Source organism: Athene cunicularia (assembly GCF_003259725.1).
Source record: "Athene cunicularia isolate RWA chromosome 6 unlocalized genomic scaffold, athCun1 chr6_part1, whole genome shotgun sequence".
Lineage (NCBI taxonomy): Eukaryota > Metazoa > Chordata > Aves > Strigiformes > Strigidae > Athene > Athene cunicularia.
Window position 1 is genome coordinate 7,643,210 of NW_020799105.1, and position 24,878 is coordinate 7,668,087.

General features: G+C 37.8%; 2 protein-coding genes across 2 annotated transcripts in view; one reads left to right on the top strand and one right to left on the bottom strand.

Moving 5' to 3' along the window:
* The window catches only part of PANK1 (pantothenate kinase 1), a 54,555-nt gene extending 44,229 nt beyond the window's left edge, over positions 1-10,326 (bottom strand). The window contains exons 1-2 of the mRNA XM_026850944.1: positions 10,314-10,326; positions 10,197-10,199 (exon numbers count right to left, since the gene is read on the bottom strand). The gene's annotated coding sequence lies outside the window, so the exon portion shown is untranslated. The remainder of the gene's footprint in view (positions 1-10,196; positions 10,200-10,313) is intronic.
* KIF20B (kinesin family member 20B) overlaps positions 896-24,878 on the top strand; it is a 41,899-nt gene continuing 17,916 nt past the window's right edge. The window contains exons 1-20 of the mRNA XM_026850939.1: positions 896-1,154; positions 2,633-2,789; positions 3,287-3,373; positions 3,499-3,606; positions 3,804-3,942; positions 6,119-6,303; positions 8,278-8,326; positions 8,983-9,177; positions 10,217-10,328; positions 10,778-10,849; positions 11,345-11,491; positions 13,242-13,404; positions 14,414-14,662; positions 15,406-15,545; positions 16,144-16,294; positions 17,234-17,501; positions 18,094-18,155; positions 18,337-18,456; positions 20,054-20,219; positions 23,600-24,743. Coding sequence (XP_026706740.1) covers positions 1,123-1,154; positions 2,633-2,789; positions 3,287-3,373; positions 3,499-3,606; positions 3,804-3,942; positions 6,119-6,303; positions 8,278-8,326; positions 8,983-9,177; positions 10,217-10,328; positions 10,778-10,849; positions 11,345-11,491; positions 13,242-13,404; positions 14,414-14,662; positions 15,406-15,545; positions 16,144-16,294; positions 17,234-17,501; positions 18,094-18,155; positions 18,337-18,456; positions 20,054-20,219; positions 23,600-24,743 — 3,746 coding nt within the window. The 5' untranslated portion in view covers positions 896-1,122. The remainder of the gene's footprint in view (positions 1,155-2,632; positions 2,790-3,286; positions 3,374-3,498; positions 3,607-3,803; positions 3,943-6,118; positions 6,304-8,277; positions 8,327-8,982; positions 9,178-10,216; positions 10,329-10,777; positions 10,850-11,344; positions 11,492-13,241; positions 13,405-14,413; positions 14,663-15,405; positions 15,546-16,143; positions 16,295-17,233; positions 17,502-18,093; positions 18,156-18,336; positions 18,457-20,053; positions 20,220-23,599; positions 24,744-24,878) is intronic.

Below are 24,878 nucleotides of genomic sequence, written 5' to 3' on the forward strand. Positions count from 1 at the left end.
GTATAAGAGACAGTGTTCCGTTTCTTTGGGGAGCGGCGGTGGTTGCCGGGGCGACTCGGCAGCTTGTAGTGGTGGCCGAGTTGGCGGGGGCCGGTGGTTGGGCTCGCTCCGCCTGGCGTGCGCTCTCCGGTAAGACTGCGGGGCTGCCGGCCCCTCGCTGGAGGAGGGGAGGAGGTGGCGGGTGCGGCCTGGGGGTGGCGGAGCTGGGAAGCGGTGTTGGGGGTCTCCGCGGCAGGCGGTGCTGAGGCCTCTTGTCCTCGCTTCTCCCCCGGCGTTACGGTGGGTGAAAACTTGTGGAGCGGGGAGTGCGTGCGTGCGTGCGTGTGTGTGTGTGTGTGTGAAAACTTTTCGGTACTGCTGCGGGGCGTGCAAGTCCCGGGTAGCATCCAGGGCTATGGCAAGGCCACGCGGTAGCGTCCTGTAAGAACGCGAAAACACTGAAGCCTTGGAGCGAGAGATCGGTGTTTGCGGAGGGAAAATTTTTCTCTTATTTTTTTTTTAAGCGTAAGTACTGATGCGTTATGTTTTTTATAAGCTGCCAGCTGTGAGGTTTGGAGGCTTTTCAACCCTTGTGCTGTCTGACAGTGCTACAGGTTGTGTGTGTACAGTGACCACGTTTTGCTTTGTGTGCCGGTCAGGATACCCTGCTCTTAAGGTATCTGCAGCTCTAAAGTCTGTTGTCACGATAAACAGAATTACCATAACTCTGTTGTCACGATAAGCAGAATTACAGTAACATATCCCAGTATACAAGTCAATTTTAGTGGCTACAGCCAGGCTGTATACCTGTTTACCCCAGAACATCTCAGGTAATTCCAGTGCTGTATGACACAGTGTGAAGACAGGTGGACAGTCTGCATCTTGTGTTTTACACACTGTTAGTGGTTGAACCTGACTTATCTCAGTGCTGGGCTCACAGGAGTGCTTTGAACTCCAGCTTTGCATACATATCTTAATGTTTGCCTTGTGCCCCTTAAGTTAAAAAGCACAGAGTGAGAGCATAATCTTGAAAAATCACACTTAAAATAAGCTTATATTTAAGACAACTAAAATGTCAGTGACCTAACAATATGTTTCCTGCCGAGGTCTGGTAACAGTTTTGCAGTGTGACTTGCGTAGCTGATGAGTAAGACTTCTGGATCGGGACAGCACAGGTATGTTTCTTTCCAGTCACAGCTTACTCCCAGCTCAGTGTTTGTTCAGGCCTTATCAGTATTTCACGCCAAGTTTCTCCTTGTTTTTGTATACTTGTCTGACAAAAATAAGAACTGTAGGTTAAACTAAACATTGCTGCTTAGTTTATATATTGCTTTACCTCATTTGCATCTCGGTGAAGTTTGTCTGGCTTCACAAAGTCCTGTATCTGCCTTGTACAAGCTAGATAGGAAGGCCAAGCTGTTAAATGTTCTGACACCAAAGTGCTGGCATCTTTCTAGTTTTCTACTGGGGGGAACAAAAATATGAGGACTGCTTCATAGGCAACCCTTCTTCTGAGCAAAAGGGCTTTGAACCAGCCCTGGTCTGTCCACTGTTTTAATGAATGCTGTGTATTCTCCATTAGTATTTAGAGACAAAATGTATATGCATGGCTGTAGCACAGGCATGGGAATGTAGTATTAGAAGACCATTGACTCACCGTGCCCAAAGCTTCAAAACCGTAGGAGGCCACGTGGTACATGTCTAGTTGCTGGAATGCTTGCTGCCACAGTTTATGAGCCCAGTGAGCTGCTGTCATAGTCTGTGAGCCCAGGGGGTTAAACTTAATCCATAACAAAAGCTGCCAAGCCACATCTGTAACATCACAGGAAAAAGCAATTGGAGAGTGAAGTGCAGACAAAATATACTAACATTCTGACATAAAATGCACTTTTTAAAGATTATTTTGAAATCTACCTGTCTGCTATCAACACTGAATCAATTTACTTTCATTTTCTATAGCAAATTTTGACTGCCCAGATTCTGAGATGCACAAAAATCATTAAATTTTGGCTTAATAAATGAATTGCTGATCTGTAAAATGACTGGAAAAATTTGCTAAATAGCAATTAACTTGCACTTCGGCATGCGGTCTTCTCATTTTCTAGTGTCCCCTTAATGGCTAAAACTGTCTGCTAGTCTTCAGAATGCTTCTGAACGCTGTCATGTATTAAGCTACACTGTGTTATATTTATAATACCAGTTATTTGTCAGGTCCTGCAGAGATAACCATGAGGTTTGGGTCACTCTTGCAATGTACTTTTATTCTAAATGGCCACTGTAATGGGAAGATGGAGAAACGGATGTGGAACAATATGATTCTTTGGTGTTTCTCTTTTTAAATTATATCTTCATTGTCAGACGTGGGTTTTAGCAAGGTTGTGGTATATGTGTAAGGCTTTTTCCCTGGTAAACAGTTGCTTTGCATTGAAAGGAGAATGACTGGTCTTGTTTCATCATGATGTGAACCCCACTGCAGACCCTCTCCCCAGCTATCAAAACTTGGCTGTGTAAATTTTGAATAGGATAAAGAAAGCTTTCTCCTTAAAGAAACTGAAGCTATCAGTTTCAAATGGACTTGTCTTATATAAGAGACTTCAGAAGCTCTATGTTATCTGATCAGAAGGCAAAAGAAGGGTTTTATTTTATCTTGCAGGATGGAACCAAATTTGGATAACGAGGAACATTTCAGACCATCCTATATTGCTAGTGTTGAGCCACTTCAAAGAACAGGGCCAGTAAATGTGGAAGATCTTAAAACAGATCTCTCTGGTGATTTTTCTTTGGTTTCTTCAAGCTCGGACACAAGCCAGGTAAGAAAGATTTAATGTTTGCATTGTTCTGGGTGTTTTTTTTAATAAGCTTAGTCTTTTCATTAGTACAAATAATCAGAATTTTACAGAGAAGATAAAAACATACTAAAGATACTTTTCAGTTTGGAGGTGATAGATAGGATTAGACTAAGTTTTGTGTCACTGCATGGATACCTTATTGGGCTCATCAGTCTTGGAGCAGCTTAATCATGGTATGTTTTTGTGGGTTTCATTCTTGGTCTCTAATTGCCTTGATGTGTGTGTGTGTGTGTATATATATATATACATGCTGCAAGATTATGAACTCTTAAGTTATCACAGCGAACTTCTGCAGGGGCCTAAGCACTTGTAAAAACTGACATAGTGAATTACTTTTGCTTCCCTTGTCATCACATAAATCTGTTCAAAGTAGCCTGGTGAAAATAAAACTGCCTTAACATGCTAGCTATCCAAGAAAGAATCTAGTCAAATTTCTAACTTTTTTTTTTTTTTTTTAGAGGAACATTTTGGAGTCTAAGGGACATATACAAGTTTGCCTGCGTATTAGGCCATTTACATTGTTGGAGAGAGAAAATGAATTGCAGGTATGACATTTATATAGCTTAAAAATACCTTAAATATATGCTTGGGGTTTGGGGGTTTTTTTCCCTCTATTCTGAGCTTTTCATACTCTTTTCACGCCTGCATTGTTTCTGCTTCCTTTTAATAGAGCTGTATTTCAGTTGAAGATTCAACAAGCATCATACTGAAACCACCCCAAAATTCTTTGAGTCGACTCAGTGAAAAAACTGCTGGACAGAAGTTCACTTTTTCACAAGTAAATGAATGGTCTTTAGAAATTTCTAATTTTTTCCTGGAAAAAGTTGTTTAACTTATATTACTAAATATCAAGCTAACTAGATTTTTAAGCTGTCAATAGTCTTTAAGATTATAAACGTACAGAATTTAAAGGGTTCTTTAAAAGTCTCTAATGATTGCTGAAACTAAATAAAGATATTTCTTGGTAATACTTAGGTGTTTGGTCCTGAAACAACTCAAGAAGAGTTCTTTGAAGGCACCATGAAACAACCAGTGCAAGATTTCTTAGATGGATATAACCGTCTTATTTTTACATACGGTGTTACAAATGCTGGGAAAACCTACACATTCCAAGGTATAAGTAGAAATGTGTTCTCCTTGAATGAAATTCCTTTTTTTGAGAGAGAGAGAGAATTACTTCTAGCAGAAATATAACTTTTTCCTTTATTTGAACTGTGGGCCCTATGCATTAGCTTCTCTTTAATAATAAATAGTCTTTGAAAGTCTCCTTCCATAACAAATATCACTAGACTGCCAACTGACAGTCACTGCCGGAATTTGCATAAACACACAGTGGTATTGATTTGTAAGGCTGTAATAATTTCAACCAGCTGTGTGTGACTTTTTTCCTCTGAGTATCTAGAGGGAGGAGGGGGGAGTTAAGAAAATACGTGTTCTATATATTAGAATGTGAAAAGTGTGTAGGTCCAGACTGATATTTTGGTTTATCATTATAAAGGTCATATGCATCTTATATGCATTGTCTTCAAATAAAGAATAGTATTTGAATCTGTTTCAGTTATTACAAGCTGAGCATAAATGTTTCAAAACATATTTGAGTACTTCAAAGTATTTCTGTCTTGTCTCAAGTTTCTGAGTTTATCAATAATATCCTAGGAGACCTTGTCTCCTGATGCACTATTTCTGTGCTGTTGAAGGTCAATATCCTTTCTGGTCAGATGATGTCATTCCTTAATTATTTTTCAAAGTGTTTTAACAAATAAAGTGACTTGATTTTACATGGAAACAATTTTTCCTATAGTAAAATGGCAGTTCTAGACACCAAAATGTTATTTTATACACAGAAATAGTAGAAGGACAATGAGTCTTGTGCCATATGAAATTGATCCTTATTGAAATGACATTGTCTTCTAAGTGATCTTCTGTTAGGTAGATTATAACTAAAGACTACTGTCAGTATTTTCAATTATCATTAATCTAGGGCTATAATGGGATGCTCTGTCCTAATAAATAATAGGTAAATAACAAACTCCCAAAATTCCTGAAGCGTACGGTCCCCCATGCTTGACTAGTTTGGATTATATTGTGTGGGTTTTCAAGACTTTTTTTTGATTCATGACTTTTCAGACTCTGGAGAATTTTTCATGCTATTATATTTTTCTAGGACTTAACTATCAACTTGTGTTAAGAATTGTCAGGGCAGAATGTTGCCTGTGGGGTGCCATGATTTGCTATTCTGTTATTCCCAGTATTGTCTAGGTAGCCTTTCCTTTCTGGCATTACATGGGAGTCTGTATTCTGTCAAAGGCAAGAGACTTAAGTGAAAGATGCGACAGTTTTTTAAGACTGTTCATTGTTTGCCAGTGACTGTTACTTTGTTCATGTTAGGTTGAATTACAAGTGGCTTTACAAGAAACAAAAAATTATGAGTAGATGAGGAAAAACAAATATAATCCAACAGTACTTTAACTTAATATGTTATGTGGTTCCTAGCTTGGTGTTTGAGTGCCAACTAGATTTTACATAGGCTCTTGCTTGGGCAACACAACTAGTGCTGCAACTGGTGGAAGCCCATCTGTCTCAGGTGCAGTAGAAATTGTCAAAGGCTGGAAGATAATGCTGTCAGTCTGAGACAGGATAGTTTTTCTTCCATTCTCCCCTCTTTCTTCTCCTCTCTGGTTTAGAAATCAAAGTTAAGTGAACCCTTTTTAAACTTGCATCTGGATTCAGAAAGATCAAGTGTTGACTGAGGCTTTTATCTGACTCCTTTTTGCCTTTCATGTGCAAAAGTGGGATGCTTTGGTAGGAAAGGGTCTGGGACAGCGAAAGGAGTGAGTCTTCACCAGGCTTCTAGAACTTTTTTTGTAGGATCTGTGGAATTAGTACAGGACTGCAGCTGAGGGATGAGTCATCAGTTGTATTTCTATATTACTACTGTGAGAGAGAAAGTGAAGGCAGCCTATGAAATGCAATTGGAAAACAGCAAATCTCTGTTGAATGTGTGTTGGTTGTGGTTGGTTTGGTTTTGGTTTTTTCCTTTAAGGCTAAGTTTATGCAGAACACTGCATCAGTTTTTGTGTTCTGCCCCTTACTGCCTAAGGGGTAGAGCATGAGCTGTTTAAGCCAAATACGTTTCAGAACACTAAAAAAAACCCACTGCTTTGTGCTGTTAAGTGGCCTCCAAATTGATCATGTACGCCTTGAGATTAGAATTGCTTATCTTTCTGTCTTTATTTGTATACCTTGTTCACATTAATAATTAAGATCTTTCTTTGGTATGTTCCTTTCAGGGACAGAAGATGACGTTGGTATTCTGCCAAGGACTATGGATATGTTGTTTAAAAGTATTCAAGGGAAGCTATACACAGCGATGGATTTCAAACCCCATCGGTGCAGAGATTATATAAAGTTGACTAGAGACCAAGTGAGAGAAGAAACTGCTATTAAAAATTCAATACTTCGCCTAACAAAAGAGGTAGAGGAGCACTTCTTTCTGTACTGATGAGTACATGCATCTTCAGATAGCTCAGTGTTACCCTCTTCATTTTTCAATGGGAAGCAACTATATGTATTTAAGTATGGATGTGTCTTTGCCATCAGGTAGCTAATCAGATTAGCAGCAAAGTGAGCAATATTGCTGATGAACCCTGTTCTGTAGATTTCTGCCTTGTGGCTGCATACTTGATACAGTGTAAATGCTAAGTTTTTTTTCTAAGGCCTGAGCATCTGATGATTTATCCTCTGGGGTTACTGGTGTTTAATAAGGACGGAATGCAAATAGTCTTGCCATCTGTGGGGATGCTAGTATGTCTGCTCCTTTAAACAATTTACTCTCTTCCAGGATACTTGAAAGACATTAATTATTTTGAGATTGTTCCCATCTTCCAGTCTGTGCAATTAACCTCAAAGGAAGCAAAAGCTTTTTTGGAACAGCGGAGCTATAAAGTTGTTGGACTTCTAAAGATTTGAATTAAAACAGATTTCTGCTGGACTTTAAACATCACTTTTGAGTAGTCCAGAAATACACTTCAGTTTCCTGAGTTGCTTGGAACTCTAAAGCTATTTAGTCCAATTACAGTTGTGGGGATTTGTCTTTTGTATAAGCATGCCTTTTCCCTGGTGTCTTTAACTCTGAAATGAATGCAGTAATGTAAGAAAACTAAGCATATGCTAGGAATAGGAACTAGGAAGGGATTGTATTGCATTTTTTATTTGTAGTGGAAAGAATTAAGTATCTCCCTAGTGGTATGCTAGGTTATAATGCAGTGTTGTGGCTGTTGTGTGAGGGAGTATAACTGTTACATTGATTTTTATCCGAGTTAGCTGGAATTCTCCAGTGTGGAAGGCAGGTGGCAGCAGAATTCTTCAAGACTTCACTTCAGAAGCACGGGCATATGTTATATCTAGCTCTAGCAGTCTTTAATGGCTTCAGAAAAAAAAACGATCTTGTATGTGTCCCCTGTAGTTTTGCCACTAAATTTATAAGCTGAAGTATAATCTTGTAACAACAGTTTTCAAAGTTTGCACCTACTTCAACAGAGAGAGGTTTGGGGGCTCTTTTATATGTGTAAAGCTTAAATCTGAAAGTTTTGATTACTTATGTATTTGACTATTTCAGGAATCACTTTATGGAATCCCAGCTTTATAACATATGCTCTTGACAAAACATTAAAAAAACCCAAGCCAAATCACACCGGTATTTTAATCCATGTTTCTTCTCTTAAGCATACTGGTTTTGGTAGATGAATTGCACTTCTTTGCAGTTCTGTGCCTAAAAAACCTGAACCAACCAAAACTAAGAGTGGGAATGGAGTGTATGTGTATTAACCTCTATCTGTAGGGATTTGTCTTACTTTTTTTTTTTGAGTTCAGCAGAAGGAAGTTTTCCTTCTCTTTCTAAAACCTGAGTTTTATTTCAACTGTGATACAGCCTGTATCACGTAGTAGTAAGTTGTTCACTTAAGAAATTAAGTGAACAAGTGTTCTACTTTTACCTCTGTTTGAGAGTTGACCTGGGAAACTGTAAGATATGGAATCCTGAATTAGCAAAATACCAATAATAAAAAATTTCCAGACTCTCTAGATTCACCAAGTTAAGAATAATCTTTAAACTACAACTGGACTTCCACAAATAATCCTGTTAAATTGCCGTGTTTCTCTGTGGGGTCCCACCCCTTTATTTTTCTGTGGCTAGTTTTCCTCTGGCTCAGCAAGCTGAAATGCTATATACAGTGGTAGGGCCTGATCTAAGGGAAGTGTCAGGAATGAGTATTAAGGTAGAATCCTTTCAATAGGAGTGAACAGGTGCATTGAACTAGACATGATGCCTAATCAGGATCTTTGTATTGGCATATTGCAACTACGCTGTATTATTGTCTAGTAAGTTACAAAAGTGACTGGTGTCTACTGTCAATGATGTATATCTTAAAGTTTCTGTTCTCTTTTGTAGGTAGACCAACAAGATAGCACTAACAGCAAAGTACCAGTTGATTGTAAGGGTATGTCTTATATTAAAAAATTGCAATTAATGCAGGCGAAGAAGCTTTCTTAAGGTCAACAACTGACTTCTGCCCTATGTTAATAATAAAATGACTACATGGCATTTTTATATGCCTGTGAATTGGATAATGATCAAGTTATCTGGCCAGAAAACACAAGGATAAAATGGTTAGAAGTATACCTGAACAGGCATTAAATGAGATGAAACTATGGCAAGGGAAAGTAGTACTGCTTATGCTATGGTTTCTAGTGGTATCCTGACCCTGTATGTAATTAGATAAACCTCATTCTAGTGTTTAAAAAATTACATACATACTAGGTTTGCTTTAAAATGTTAGAATGACATGTACTTGTCAGCTCAGTATCTTTAGAAGACAGAGAATTAGAGAGACTTGAATAATTCTAACAAAGCTTCGTGTTTTTGATAGAATTTGCAAGTGGGAAAGGAAGTGGTAGATTAGGTGTCTGGCACATATGTAAGGTAAGCATGTGACTTTCAGATATTTAAGAAAGGGGAGAAAAATTTCAAGGGATTTTTGTATGGGGTAAGTGCTTTTTAGAAGGCTGCTGTAATATCAGTTTTCACTTATTAATTTTTTTAATGAAGTTTATTTTACAAGGTCTATACTGACTTCTAATATTTTGTACTTGACAGATTTGGAAGAACTCCTAAAAGGCTCAGAACAGTCTAGTACAACTGCAAAAAATCACGTGAAATTTTCTCTTTGGGTTTCATTTTGTGAGATTTACAATGAATGTTTTTATGATCTACTGATTCCTATATCAAATGACAAGAAAAGAAAAACACTTCGCCTTGCTCAAGACATCAAGGGATGTTCTTATGTAAAAGGTGATTAGAATACATTGCAAATTTCCAAATGTTTAATTTGAAAAGTCAGTCTTCCTGTAATAATATTTCTTTCTAGATTAGAAAACTCCTAACTGTATTCACTGTGGCACTAGAAATGCCTGCTTTGACTAAGAAAGGCATCAATCTACATACACAGAATACCTGTACCTTTAGTAATGTTTTCTCTGTTGTTAACTGTAACTCTTAAAAGCTTGCTTGCACTCCACTGCCTTGATGTTTCTTTGAAATGGGAGAAATATTAACAACAATTGACAAATTTTTAGTGACTTGTTTGTTTCCATTTTCTTAAAAAAAGATTCTAAATTCTTATCTATAGTTAATTGCCTCAACAGTTCTATTTTTTTATTATTTTCTGTAGAGAAACACTTCAGAGAACATGTGAGAAAGTTCAGTCTGACTGCAAATTACATTTTGCAGTACTCTGATCAAGCTCATGATGTAATTTGTTGTGGGTTGGGGGAGGTGGGGAGTTAGCAGAACTTAACAGTTGTTTGTTTCTGGCCATGGAAATAACAGGTTTCAAATCCTATTTGCTTGTTATAGGTTCTTTGGAAAATCAAGACACCAATTCTAGATTCAAGGCTTTTTTGTAGGTGTTTGGCCTGCTCCTTTTATCTTTCCTATGCCAAACTACAGATTCAAAAAGCTGAATCAGATGATAAACCCAACTCCTTCATTTCTTCAAAGACTAGAAAATGTGTGAAGGAGGAAATAGTCTGCTTTGAGCTATGCTTCAGCATAATCTCTTTTTATAATGTTTGGAAGTATATGGCTGTTAATGATGTTATTGAGGAAAACCAGCTGAAGATTTTCTTATTTTTCTTGGTCACAGCTGGTATCAAGGGAGAATCTTGATCTTGTTGTCGTATAATTTCTGTCTGAAGCATGCTTAGTCAAATGATTTTATGTCTCAGATAAACATATTATTCTTGGTGTGCACATCTCCTTTATCTCCTAATAAATTCTATCTTTTTTGGTAATGATATTTACAAGATTACCATCTTTATTCTTTTTAAAGATCTGCAGTGGGTTCAGATTTCTGATTCTAAAGAAGCTTTTAGACTTCTAAAACTGGGGTTGAAACACCAGAGTATTGCAAGCACGAGACTAAATACTTTCTCCAGCAGAAGGTGAGAAACTTTTTGAATAACACTGGGCATAGGATGGTGTCTGGGAGGAAGGGGGAAATGAAATATGGATTGTGGCTTTTAGGAGGGGAAGAGACTTTAACAGGGTCTAGATATCTAGGTTTGGCGTCCTTTAGTACTATGTGACCCAGTGCTTTTAGTTAAAAGGATTCAATCCTTCAGTAAAATGAACATGTACAAAAGCTAACAGATTTATCAAATACACTCCTTCAAGAAAAAGCACTTAGCTTTATTCCATCTAAATGTCTGAGGAAAAAGCAAAATAAAGGCTACACAAGCATCTCTTTTCAAAAGTTTGTATCTGATAGAGTATGTGCTTAGACAAGCTGACAGATTCAACAGTATTTTGAACAGATGTTGTGGAGGCTAAAAATACTTTGAAGGTATTGATCTACTTTATCTTCTCTGCTGATTTAAACTTTTCCTTTTAGTCACAGCATATTCACCGTTAAGATACTAAAAATTGAAGATTCAGGAGCCCCACAAGTGACACGAGTCAATGAGTAAGTTCAGAGCAGAGACTATATCTTTTGTGATGAAGTTGTCCATTATCTTCTGTGTTGGTGTACTGATACTGACTATATACCCAGTGCTTCCTGGTAGAAACTCTTCCTATGGGTAGACACTTTCTACTCACTTCCTACAATCATGCAGCACATGGCCCTCTATCTCTAGCCATCAGGTTGCAGTGCTGTTCTATATCTTGTCCCCTCTGTTCAGCACAAGGTTCTGTTAGCCTGTTATATACCTAAACTCATCTAAGTCCTCAGAAGGAAGAGGATGGCTGGGGAGGAGGGGAATAGGAAGTGTATTGGCAAAAGATTTGTCAGGAAGTAATGTAAAACTTGATTGGGAAAGCAACACTGAAAAGAATGGAAGTGTTTGTGCAGATGAAGACCAAGAAATTCTTTCTCTAAAAACAGTTATTGTTTGTAAAAGTGAATAATTTTTGCACGTTCTAAAGGTAAATAAAGGGAATGTTCCTTATCTGCTTTTAGATTGTCAATGTGTGATCTTGCTGGTTCAGAAAGATATGCGAAGACCCACAATGAAGGTCATAGATTGAAAGAGAGTGGAAATATAAACACCTCTCTTCTGATTCTAGGCAAGTGTATTAACTCACTCAAGAATTCTCAACAGTCAAAGTAAGTCCTTTTATAAATTGCAAACTGGTTGTGGCTTTTAGATATTACCTACAATGTTTGAAATATGCAATGCTAATACTATGTTTTCGGTGGAAACAATGTATAGACTTGTTGATCTACCAAAGTTATCGTAAACTTGCCTTGTTCTGCTCTTTAAAGCATCAGTTCTAATCTCCTTTAAGCATGCTATCATATATTTTAGCAATTTAACTTTACTCTTTTGATCTTGGTTTATCAAAAAACCAAACTTTGGAATAAGTTTTAAACCCCCTTTTCACTAGTGTCATGGTGTCAAATTTTTAGCCTTTTATTACTCAACTGTCTATACTTCTAGTGTAACATTTTTCCATCAGCAGAATATTACTGTGCACAATTTGACAAAACTTCTCTGTTTTTTTCATAAATACTGACATAACTATTAACACTCTCCTCCTGATCCAGCTAACCATATGCCAGCAAAAGAAAGCCTTCCTACTATTTATGCCCTAGCTTGAGGATCTAAATAAGAGTGAAATAATACAAAAACCTAGTTGTCTAAAAACCAGTACAATTTATAGTCACAGCTAGATATAACTGTCTAGGAACTGCTTTCTCCACATGTTCTCATTTGCTTCTGTCCCAGAAGTTAAATGAACTCAGTCTGCTGATTGATGTGCTTCACCATATTCCCTTACCCCATAACATTCTTCCTGAGAGCATGTTCAAAGTCTGTAACACCTTAAGATGAAGAAGTTTTGTTAGCGCATGTTCCTGAATATGCTTTGTGAATTTACAGTCTGTCTTATTTTTCTCTTCTTTCCAGATAGGAAGGATGCATTAAAACTAGTGGCTGCTTAGAGGGCTGTTAATGTATTCAGAATGTCTTTTTCTGATCCTAATAATTTGGAATTTTAAGAGATCATACTTCAGAGCATTTCTTCTATATTGTTAAAGTGGTAATACATGCCTTTTGCAAGTTGAATAGGAAATAGTCCAAAATAATTTTAAGGAAGTTACTATCAGTCCTGCAGCAAAGCTACATATGAGCTGTATATGTACTCTGGTAGGAGTGTCACTATCTTCCTGAGTTCTGCAGCACTGTTCATATAACTGAATAGCTGTTATGTGTCCAAAATGCAGGCAACCTGTTTGTTGGCAAGTGTGTGTTCAGTCATGTTTTAGAGAAATTCTCATGAAATTTCCTATAAGCATCAAAAACTACATCACCAGCTGTTAAATTCAAGGGCACAAATTGTGATTTCTAACAAGTGCCAAACTGCTGGGAAATTATGAAGAAAGTTCTGAAAAGTATCTCCGGGTGTTTGGTGTATACTCATTTTCTTGCCTAGGCACTTGCTATTGTCCATTCTCAGAGGCTGGATACTGAGTGAGAGAGATCTCTGATTAATGTTGGATACTGTGTGCCTAGAACTAGATATGTTCTCTTCATTAACGTGGAAAGGAAGAGAGAGGTTGTGGTATAGTTTGATGTAGCATGAGGCTATGTGACCCACCCAAGGCTAAATGTTGAATACTCTTTTAGTTTAAGTGCTCCAATTGGTTGTATTGCTATAGCCTATCTAAGATAATGGCTAAAGCCACAGTCACAACCACATGGTCTCTCTACAAACAGCTGCATCTAGTCTAAAACAACTTAAATTAATTTTATGACTAATACTTCAATAAATATTTTTAAGTCTTCATACTGGGTAGCTTTTACACTGGCTGGAAATTATTAAGCATCTGGTCATCTGTTCTTTTTTCTTTATAGGTTGCAGCAGCACATACCCTTTCGGGAAAGTAAGCTAACTCATTTCCTTCAAGGATTCTTCAGTGGAAAGGGGAGGGTATACATGATAGTAAACATAAGCCAATGTGCTTCAACATATGATGAAACACTAAATGTGTTAAAGTTCTCGGCCATTGCACAAAAAGTAAGTGTGTTGCAGTTTATCTTGATCAGTACATCTGATTTGCCTTTAAAGAGCAGATTCCTCACTTCTAAGAATATGAATTTAGTTACTGGATTTTTTTGTCTCATGTTGCAATTGTATTTTCTATTTACTCCTAGTCAGGCTTTATTTCCTTGTAAAGTTTTTGAAAAGGCTTTGTTGAGACATTTTTTGTGTGTGTGAGTGGGAACATCTCCTATTAAAAATATGTAGTTCCCATAAAATATCCAGCCTGACAAGACACTTGCTATATTTGGAAGAAATTCCATGAAATCTGGGTGAATTTTTCTTCTGTAGTCATAACATGCTCTCACCTAGGAGCAAGTCTAGTTGCACCATATACTACTGCTATCCTAATTTGGAATATTGCTCACTTTAAATATTGAGCACCAAAGTGAATTGGTTGAGCACCAAAGAAAATTTGAAAGGTCATCTTTATGTCCTTAGAAGCTTCAGTAGGAAGGTGGAGGTTAAGCAGAATGAGTAGGAATAAGTGCAGTGATACAACCCTAGCGGAGTTGGAAGACAAAAGTGTTGGGGATCAGTGCTGCAGCCTTAATGGAAGCCATGGAAAACTTATGTTGACAGTTAGGTATGTTCAAAGGATAATAGATCCAGGCCTTTAGGTTATGGAGACATCTAAACGGGTTAAGTACAACGCTAAAACAGAATTTGTTGGATGGCATTTGTGTAATGCAACTAGAAACTCAAAGTATAGGAAATAAGAAATCTGTTGGTTGATGAGGTAGCAACCCTCTTGTATGTTGTAAAGCTAGTGAAACTTGGTGTTGCTGCAATCAAAAGAAGGGTTAGGCTCTAAAGTGATTCCTTCGTACTCTAGCTGGAAACCAGTTGAAGTAGAGTCTATGAACAGATAGACCGGGGGAATACTATTCTCAGGAGACCTGTAGGGAAGTGCAACCGGTATAGCTTGGAAGTGCCAGTAGAGGATTAAAAAATACTGAAGACTTATTCTTTGTTTTCTGGGTAGGTTTTAGCTATGGACACATCTGTTCTTGTCCAAGATCAGTCATTTGACCAGAAACCAGCAACAACATCATCACTACTTAGTAATACTAAAATGCAAATCTCAAGGAAAAGAGTTGCTGTCCTATGGGACAGGAGCTTAGAAGATGTGATTGAAGATGATAATGAGATGGAGGAACAGCATATATCAAGAGAAGAAGCAGTGCAGAAACATGAAGAAGATAAAGTTCTTATTGGAAAAAAAGAGTATATGGTATGTGTATTTTAAGAATTAGTGTAGCATGGAGTCTTGAAGCAAGGTATTATTCTGATTTTTTCCCCCTCTCGCCTTTTTTTTTTTTTTCTGATCACCCTTATTTTATCTAAATCCAGCATTAAGAACTAAAATTGGGATTACTCATGGTGTGGTGCCTGTTGTGGGAAAACTCTATAATGTGTCTAAATGTAGACTAAGCAGTAAGAATTGCAGATCTGGCTTTCTCTCCCTTTGGTAGCCTGTGGTCAATGCACAGCAAGTATTACCTGCTCTTAGCAATACAGAAGACTGTTCCTCTGTATTCCGTGGACAAGAAAACACTGAAAACTGTTCCTTAAGGAACAGCAAATTTAGTCAATTCTAGAGAAGATGAGGAGGACTAGGAACTATTTTGTGAAGGCTTCATTAATATTGCCCCAAAAATGACCATGTGGAAAACAAGAGCCAAATCCTGTGCAGCTTAAGCCTGTTTAAGACAACTTCAGCAATTCTTGTAATAAAATGGATGATATTTACAAATGCCTGCTCTGTACAAACTTATAAACTGCTGTGTTAGTACCAAAGAGATCTTCTGATGTACTCATAAATCTTCCTGTTTATAAATAAGCTAATAAAAGAACTGGAAGAGCTTTTGTCAGGTGGAAGAGTAAAATGGTGTTGTAGTGTTTGAAGAATGAGCAAAATCTCACTTCTGGGAAATCATTTCTTTATGAAAATCTTCATACTAATGGTAATTCTAGATGCTGCTGAATCTCATAGAAGAGTTGAAGAACAAACTTATTACTGAAAAGAAGAATAAGTTATTGCTGGAGTTACAAATTCGTGAAGAGGTAACGCAGGAATTTGCCAAATATTTTGCTGAGCAGGAAATAGATTTCAGGTAAGTTAGTTTTAAGTGGTTTTTGAAGTTAATGATTTAAAAAAAATGAAATTGAATTCGCTTATTTCTTAAATCTCTCTCTTGGTTATAAGAGACCACAGCCTTCTGCTGGATTTACTGCCTCTGTTAATAGATCAGTTTCTGTATGGACTATGAGTTCAGGAAAAATACTGTGTAGGAAAGGCTTTAATTGTGGGGGGATGGAGGAGGGTGTGTGTAATCAGTCAGCAGTGTTCCTGCAGAGCTCTCCCTAACAGAAGAGCTTTGGTAGGATGTCTGTAGAAAGAGTGACACTTGCAAATTCTTTAGTTACTGCAGTTTTAGTGATACTTCGACTGGGTATTCTGGCTCAAGCTTAGAAAAAATGCTTGTAGTCGAGTGTTAGCCATAATCTGTATATATATGTCTCCCCCTCATTCTTCAGGTGTGTGTGTGTGCAGGAAATATACTTCTGCTTTGGTGTAGCAACACCATTTTGTCTATTGTTCTATTGTGCCAAAATAAAGAAAAAAAATCTTTGTTTATAGGCAGCTGTGCTAATAACTTCTTAGCAGCTCATGCCAGCTAGCTTTTACCTGACTTATTTTTCCTACTATAGCAAGTTCATTTCTTACGAACGAGAACGGCTTGAAGAAAATTGTGACAGACGCCTGGAAATCTTCAAGGAACTTGTAAATGGTTATCTTGAAGACATGGATGAAGAAAATAAACTAAAGGATCAGCCTTGCAGTGAACAAGCTGGACCTCTGGTATTTTTACCCCCCTGATAACATCCCTTTCACTAACTGCCTGCTATGGTGATGCTATGTCTCCAGAATTAGAAGAAAGGTTTCAAGGAATTGCATGCTGTCTAACTGTATCCTCAGCAAGATATGTTTCTCATGTTAAGTAGGAGTAGTTGCTGTGCCTTAGATATGCATTTAGGTATCTTTGGGGTTTTCTGCATTTCTGCAACACAAAATTACTGTGTACAAAGAAACTGTGGGAAAAGCTGCAACTGTGCTATGAACTGTTGCATTAAGGGCCTATTTAAGGTATTTGAAGCTGAATTCTTAGGCCCCGTATAAGCACTGTACTGGAGTGGTCCCAGAGACTTTTTTCCTCTTAAGGCTATTGTGGCTACAAGTGAAGCAATGAGAATTGTATATACACTTAAGCATATCTAAACTCTTAAGTTGAGGCTGGTTCTTGTGAGTTTGGAACCTTTTGTTTTTACAAAACCAGGGAGGAAAGATATAAAGTCAGCGTTCTAAGTACAACTTTAATTTGATAAGTCATCACAAACTTATTTGACCTCACAAACTTTTACTGATATTTGAAAATTTCAGATGTATTCCTTGTAAAACTGTTTGCTTGCTGTGTTCATTTAGTGTTCTCATTGGGTGAAAACACTAGCTGTTATATTAAATTTGGAGGGGGTGCTTTTGTGGTGATAGAAAAGGGAATGTGATGGTGGGCACTTAAATGCTTTAAAACTAAAGTAGCCGTTACTTGATGCTGGAGACTTCTATGTGAAGGTAGACAGAAACTGCCAATCTGATTGCCTGTGGACCCACATGATGGCTTTGAAGTTAGAATGAACTGTACTTAGATGTTTGAGGACATAATGATCTTCCAAATTTTCGGTAGAAATAATGGGTATTGTGTAATTATTTGCTATTTCTAAACGGATATAAATAATCTTTCAGGATGAAGAGTATGGCATAGGGCCAGGCACCGACACTGATCTCGAGAACGTTACTGATTCTCTGCGGAGCGATGTCACTGATACCAAAAAGCAGACGGAAGAGACACACAGACACGTCGTGTCTCTAGAGGACCCACAGGAAGCTATAGGTTGGCTTGAAAAACAGCTGGGCAAAACTACCACTGAACTAACTCAGACCAAAGAAAAGCTGTCAAAGAAAACCAATGAACTAATCAAAATTGAGGAGCAGCTGACACAGAAAACCAAAGGTGAGATCTGTGTGCTTGTGTGTGATATGAAAGAAAAAAGAAATGACTAGTGTAAAATAGTAGTTGAGCATTGTAAAATCCAGTTGAACAGGATTTTTGGATCCAAATCTTGTGTATAGAGGTGATAATCAATTGTTTTGTGTATGTTCAGGTTGAACAATTCCAGAGGCCTTGATTATTTCATTTTTTAAGACAAACCTTAGAACTGTCAGTTGAAGACTTCTGAGTTGTGGGGTGACATGTCAACATTATTTGTGATTTTATGGGTATATTGTGATCCCAGCACTTTACATTTTGCTGATGCGGTGTTTTCAGATATTCTGTGGATCGTTCATAGATAAAAGTATCAGTACCTCTTAATATGATTTCAGCAGGTGTCTCTTGACATGATCTATATTTTATATAGGTTGCAGGATCCAATTCTGTTCAAAAAACCCTGAATTGTTGAAATTGTCCTGTAAGTAGAAACCAACACAAAAATAAATGAGTCTATTCAAAAGCTACTCAAGTACCAGAAGATGTGGAAAAATGGATTACTGAGTAAACTATGTAATGGCTGCTTACTTGATGCAGGCTTCTTTTCCTGTTACAGACTTTGAAATGCAGACGATTAAATTGGATGAGGCTGCTGAGCAGCTTAAAGAGGCAACTGAGGTAACTTTCTCAAAAAAACCTTGGGCAAAATTACTTGATTTAATAGAAAATTTCAGTAGCTTAAAACGGTGTTGTAGTATGTTTCTAACTTCTTTTATATCAAGCTTAGCTTAACTGATCTTGCTTCTAAATGCATCGTCGAGTTCAAGATTTTAACATTGACTGAACTTTCTTTTCTAAGAAAATGAATACGCAGAATAAAAGGATTGAAATACTAATGGACATTGTGGAGCAAAAAGACGATGCTATCACGAGACTGCAAGATTTGATATCCTGTTTAGAAGAAACTATAACAGACTATGTAAGTCTTAGACATCTCAATTTTCTGAATCTTATTTTAAAAAAAAAATCTAAATCTGTGCTTATAATGGACTTGACTATTTTGGAAAACTGAAATTTTCTGTCAGTAATTGCTACTTTCTTGAAATGGCAGCAGGTGAAGTTGGCATTGAAACTGAAGTTACAGCAAAATGTGTGTGGAGGTGTCTGGAAAATAGGACTTTTGGAAGCAGTGATCTGGAGTTGTTATTGGAGGACTGTCGATGAGACTATGAAGAGCCCCACTCTAAAGGGAAAAAATAAAACCCAACACTCAAACTGGGAGGACTGTAGCAGCGGGAAGAGAGGGATAATGTCACTGTCTATTTTATTTTTGCCTGAATGGAAGAGGAAGGAAAGGAGGTTTTGCTGCAGCAAAAGCTCAGATTTAATTGAAGTTAGAAGTTAATGTGAGAAGGACAGCGATTGTGTAAATTGGCAACAAAAATCAGTGTGTTCCACCTACTATCACCATGCACACAAACTTTTTAAGGCAGAGCAATAAGATGAACGTATTGAGCAGAGTTTGAACTAAGAGTGGGTGGCCAGGATATCTCTGCTTTTGATGTGATTAATAAAACTTGCAGCTGGCTAGTCTGCTGCTAGCTGCTGAATGCCAAAAGACTAGCTTGGCTACATGTATATACAGGTTAAAAAAAAATAAAAATCAAACCATGCAGTTAGATGTTTTTTTGAGGCTGATGCCCAGTAACCTGAAATGTAGTTCTGAGAACACTGTAAATTAAACTTAGGCAGCATTGTGATCCATTTTTCTCTTCCACTGTGAACTTAACGCTTTGACCATACTTAATCTTCTGTTCCCTCTCTGCCTCTGAGCACCTTAGTTTTTCAATAGCATGAATGCTCAGGGTGATGACAGTTGTGATGACTGCTTCCTGTCACTGCTCCTTCCAAGAGAAAGGCCCCAGCTCTGGCCAGTGTTTCTACAAGACTTGGTGGCATGAAACTTAAAACGTGACCACAAACCTCAAGTCTGTTCTACAGATTTATTTTTTTATTTAAATGAATTACTTTGAGTGATTGGTCCTTGGCAACCAGCATGGCTTGCCCCTTCTGTCACCTTGTGAGGAAAGAAACTTTATTCTTAGTCAAATATATAGTCTAAAGTATCTATGACAGAACTGGCTAGGCTTCTAAAGTGCATCAGATCTGTCATGATAAAATTGATCTATGGTTTTGCTGAAGGCGGTTAAAACTCCCAGTTCTACCAATTATGACAAGAAAGTGACGAACTTGTAGAGCTGTCCATTGGCCCTTTGAGCAAATCATTAATTTCCTCAACTCTTTCAACAGGGGGTAAACTCGTTTTGCATTTTGTAGTTTCCGATTCTCTTGCTCTACTTTCTGCAGAAACAGTGCAAAACATTGTGCTTCTTACAGTCTGAAGGTGGACCTACTTTTTGCTTGAGTAACTGATCTGTAACTGCCTTGTTCTTCTGACAACCCCTATACAGGTTACCCAGATAGATTTGTTAAAATATTTGCATCTAAAAGATTACTAAGCCTTAGAAATGCTCACTTTGTAAAACTTCAAAGTAATTGATCTTATTTTAACACAGGACAACACTGTAACTACCATGAAAAGAGAACTGGCAGAAAAGAACTCTAAGGAAGTGATTGAAAGCAGCCAGTTCAAGAATTGTGAGGAGACTGTATTGAAAGTGGGAAGGAAGCGTTGCTCTGAAAGTCAGCCTATTGTGGAAGAAGAGCCACCTGCAAAGAAAGGTAAAATTTCTACCATCACTCAACGGGGCGCCTTCCAAAAAAACTTGATTACTATGCCAGAACAGAAGTAAAAAGTGGTAAAGTGTAGACGTTATGTTGTGAGGAGAAAATCTACTATGTTAAACTGTAAATCAAAGTAACTGACATGTAAATATCATCTTTGGCAGCAGGTCCTATACTGTTCACTGCAAAATGCTTAACATAAAAGTTAGTTTTTAGACTCTCCTTTCTGCTGATTTTTCTCATCTGTTAATGTATTTTCAGACTTAGCTGTAGTTCTTAATTTCTTAACAGTTGTTTTTGTACTAAATTGCTGCTGCTGGACTTCTGGGAAAGTAGCATCCCCTGCTCAAGTTTTTTAAAATTGCCTATGCAAGCGTCAGAGGTGGCAGTGAGTCAGTGATTGTTCAGTCGTACAGCACGGACAGTGACACTTGGTGTTTCGTGTGTATGTGTGTGTGAACACACCAGCTTTGCTCACGGTGCCAGTGCTGGCAAAGGAGAAAAGCTTTTTCACTTGAATGCAAGTAAAATTATTCTAAGTCCCCAGATACCTATTTTGTGCAGCTCTCACGTTTGCACTTTCAATCTTTTTTGCTTTCCTTGGTTTATCTGTGTGCTTACCGTTCTTTTGAGAATGAGGTGAATAAACCTTCAATCGTAAGGGTGGAACTGAGAAGGACACCACTACTTATGTTACCCATTTCATTAAATCTATTAATTAGTGAGATTGAGCTCTATGGGACTGACTTGTACAACGTGGTATTTGTAAGATCTGCCTGTCTCTTCCTTGACTTCAGGACAGAGCTGGGCTCCAGTTTCTCATACTGCTATGGAAAGCAAATGCCAAAGGAGAAAGAAAGATCTTCCCTTTGCATCCCTTACTTTCTTGCCTTCTTCCTGCAGAACTGGTGCAAGTAGGAAGATCTTCCAGGCAATTATTTGGGTGAGGATAAGAGAGAAGAAGAGAATAAGGTTAAAAATGGGGATGAGAAAATATCTATCTCCATAAAGAGGGATAAAACATGTTAAAAGGAGACTCGTCAGATTCGCATTATCACAGAAAACTGAGGATACAGATGGTGAATAAACTGAATGCTGGACTGTCATTCCTCACTGCAGCGAAAAAACAAGGGAATGTTTAGTCTAGAAGATCAGTTTAAGTTTATGGAACACAGCACTTCATGCCACAGGTAGTGAACTTCTAGCATTTGCTGCCCTAGAAGGTGAGAGACACAGATAATTCTCCAATTCCAGGAGTGGTTAGACAAGCTAACAGCTAACAGGTTCATATGTAGATACTGAAATGGTTAAGCAGGGATGTATGTCTCATGTTCCACCAACATTCCCAGGTGTCCTCTGTCAGAAAAGGTTTGTGGGACGTGGCTGGGCCTGCCAACAGCAGCAAAAGGAGGCAAAATATTAGGCTGGGTCAACTGATGGTGTATCATCCACTAGGGCACTTCTGATGTCTGTGCAACTTGTTCAAATAAGTGTAATTTGAAGTCCTCCTTAAGAAAAGCTTCTGTCTGTACCAGATGCATCTCTGATTTGTCCCTACCTTTTTTTGGTTGGGATGAATACTGGATGCTAGCAGGACCATTTGATAGTGCCACCTATATAAATGTTACAGGAAGGGGGTGAGAACTGAAGCTGATGCAGACTCTTTGATATACATTAGTAGGTTTCTTATCTCATGACTGAAGCTTGTGTAAACAAGCAAAAAATAGAGAAGTGATAGCTCTTCTCAAACAAGAAATTAGATAACAGGGCCAATTAATGACAGCACTGAGGTTTTCTTTTTATTGGGAAGAGCAGGCTTGTCAGTCATGTTAAATATGTTTGATTTGTGACTATTGAGAATATAAGGCATCTAATTTAAAAACTGACTTGTTAGATGCTCTGTCATGAAGAAACTTAAACTTATATTTATAACTGTTCATATTAAACATACTTGGTACAATAGAAAAATGAGCACAGGTACTTTGTGATGGCTTTTGTAGAATTTAGGCATGCTAGTGACCTATGACCACTGCTTATTTCGTGAGAAGACAGCTCGTCTTGAGGTTCAGGTCTTTGTACTCTTCTCTAGGACTGGCCTCCCATGTTTTGGGATGGGTTTTCTTCCTTTATTTGTACTTCCTACATAAGAAGCTTCTGCACTGAATATCACGTTTCTTCTTGCACTAATATTTCTCCTAGTTTGTTACATGATTGTGGTTGTTAGTGCAAAGCACCTTGATCACCTCTAAATCCTCTTATGAATCATCGTACCCTTCCCACTATAGCTGTTGGGCAAACCTCTGCTACTTTTTGTATCTTGGCACCTTAGATCACAAAATACGTCTTAAGACATCTTGGCCCCTCTCCCTGTTAGTGAAGTATGTAAAATTGATGTCCAGTGGGAGGTTGAGTTTGTAATATTTTGTCTGATATGTTTTCTTGAGGCTATACAACTAGGCTTTCAGAGAAAACCATCTCCAACTCCCAAATTTTTAATCTTGTAGTATTTAGAAGCATGGCTTTATAAGCCAAAGTAAAGCTGCTGTTTCCTCTGACCGAGCAGGAATGCTTGATACATCTAGCTAGGACAGAAAAGAAAAGGTACAGAAAAGCAGGAGGAAAAAAGTGTCCTGTAGAACTTGAGCCCTCTAAAAAACCAAAACCTGAATTGAGGTTTTGACTTCGGGGAGGGGGAACAGTCCTAAGCTAATAAAATGCTGATGGAAATTTGGGATTGTGATAGAATATTGTAGATCTTTCTGGGAGAACCTTACATGCAACACATTAGATGTGGGCATAAGTAGTTATCCTTGTATCTAGTTTAGAAACCAACTGAAAAAAAGAGAAGACAGTCCCAAACACTAAGCAGAAAACTTGTGCTGGATTTCTAGCCTAACTTTTAAAGTAAGGACATATGGAGTATGACTGAAAATTCTCAGGAAAGTATACAATGCCATTCCTTTTCTAAATGTAAAATGGGTGATTGGCTGTATTAACAGTATTGTTGAACCAGTGAAAGTGGAAACTAGACATAATGGTGAACATTATCTAGCTCACAGCTATTACTACATATTAGTAAATCTAGCTAGATTTTTCTGTAGTGGCGCAGAGTAGAAGGCTGGAACAGAGCCATGGCAAAATGTTCTTAAGGCTCTTGAATGCTGCAAACTGTCTATAAGCCTAAGAGGCACCTACTGCATTTTAGACTGTTCAGAGGGTCTTTACTTCAGGACTTCAAAATGCCATAGGATATAAGGGGGTGGCTTTCAGATGGTGACCATTTTCCATATAGTAATTGCTATTTGGTAGTGCTAGTGACTTGTACTATTGATTTGAGTCATCCTGAACTGTTATTGTGGGGTCTGGATTTTTTTCAGGATGTATGAAGGAGAGTTGGGAAGATGACTCTCTAGACCAAAAGAGAACTGAGTATGTGACAACAAATAAAACTGAGAACTCTGCAGAAATCCTAGCATTGAAGGAAAGAACTGAAACCTTGGAAGGTCAGCTAGCTGCACTTGAAGAACAATGCAGAAGAGAAAAAAACAAAAAAGAAGAGCTCAGTGGGCAAATTAAAAACTTGAATCTCAAGCTCTCTGCTTCTGAAGAAAGGGCTTCTGGCTTAGATGAAGAACTTCAGCGGTGTCGAGCTGACTATCAGGAGATTGTTTCTGAATTGGAGAAACAGAAAACTATCAATAGGGAACGAAAAGAAAAGATTATTCAGCTAAATAATGAAGTAGAAGGTGCTAAACAAAATATAATTTATAAAGTGTCACTAATTAAAACAATGCAGTCCAAAGTAGATGAGTTGTATAAATGTCAGTTAGAATCTTACACTGATATTGATTCCGTTCATCTAGAAGACTCCTCAGACTCTCAGAAAGATGAACTAGATAGAGCTCTAATGAGTCCTGTATGCTTGGAGTCCCAAACTGCTTCCACAGCAGATCTGAGACAGGAGAACTCCTTTCATTGCAGTGTGGAAAGCATTTGGGAAGAATGCAAAAATATTGTTAAGGCTTCTTCACAAAAAAGTCAGCGGATTCAAGAACTACTTAAACAAGTTGAAGACTTAAAGAAGGGACTTGATGATGCTGAGAATTATAATAATCAACTTCAAATAAGGTTAAATGAGGCTGCAAATCAAGATCAGCAGGATCACCAGGCTGCAGAGGATCAAGAAGTAATTGCACAGCTTGAAGAGCAAGTAGCCAGCTACCAGAAAAAAATAACAGAGCTTGAATGCCTTTTGGATACTTCTAGAACTAAAGATGCCATCATAACATGGTTAGAAGAAGTACTTCAAGGAAAAAACTCTATTATTAACAATCTGGAAACTGATACAGAGGCTCTGCGGGAGGAATGTGCCAATTCAGACAAAAAACTGAAAGAATTAAATGATCAGAAAGCAGATCTAAGGGACGAAGTTGTGCAGTTGAGGAACAGCTTGGAAAATGTGAAACACACTCTTCAAGAAAAAGAGAAAAATGAAGATGAGCAAATACAAATTATAGAATTGTAAGTAAATAATGAGAGAATTCCTAGCCCTTTGAGACTCAAGTTAAAACTACCTTCTGTGAACATGGGTTTATTTTGACATAACACACTTGCATGTTTGTCAACTTTATTAACCAAATATGGTTTGGTTAAATA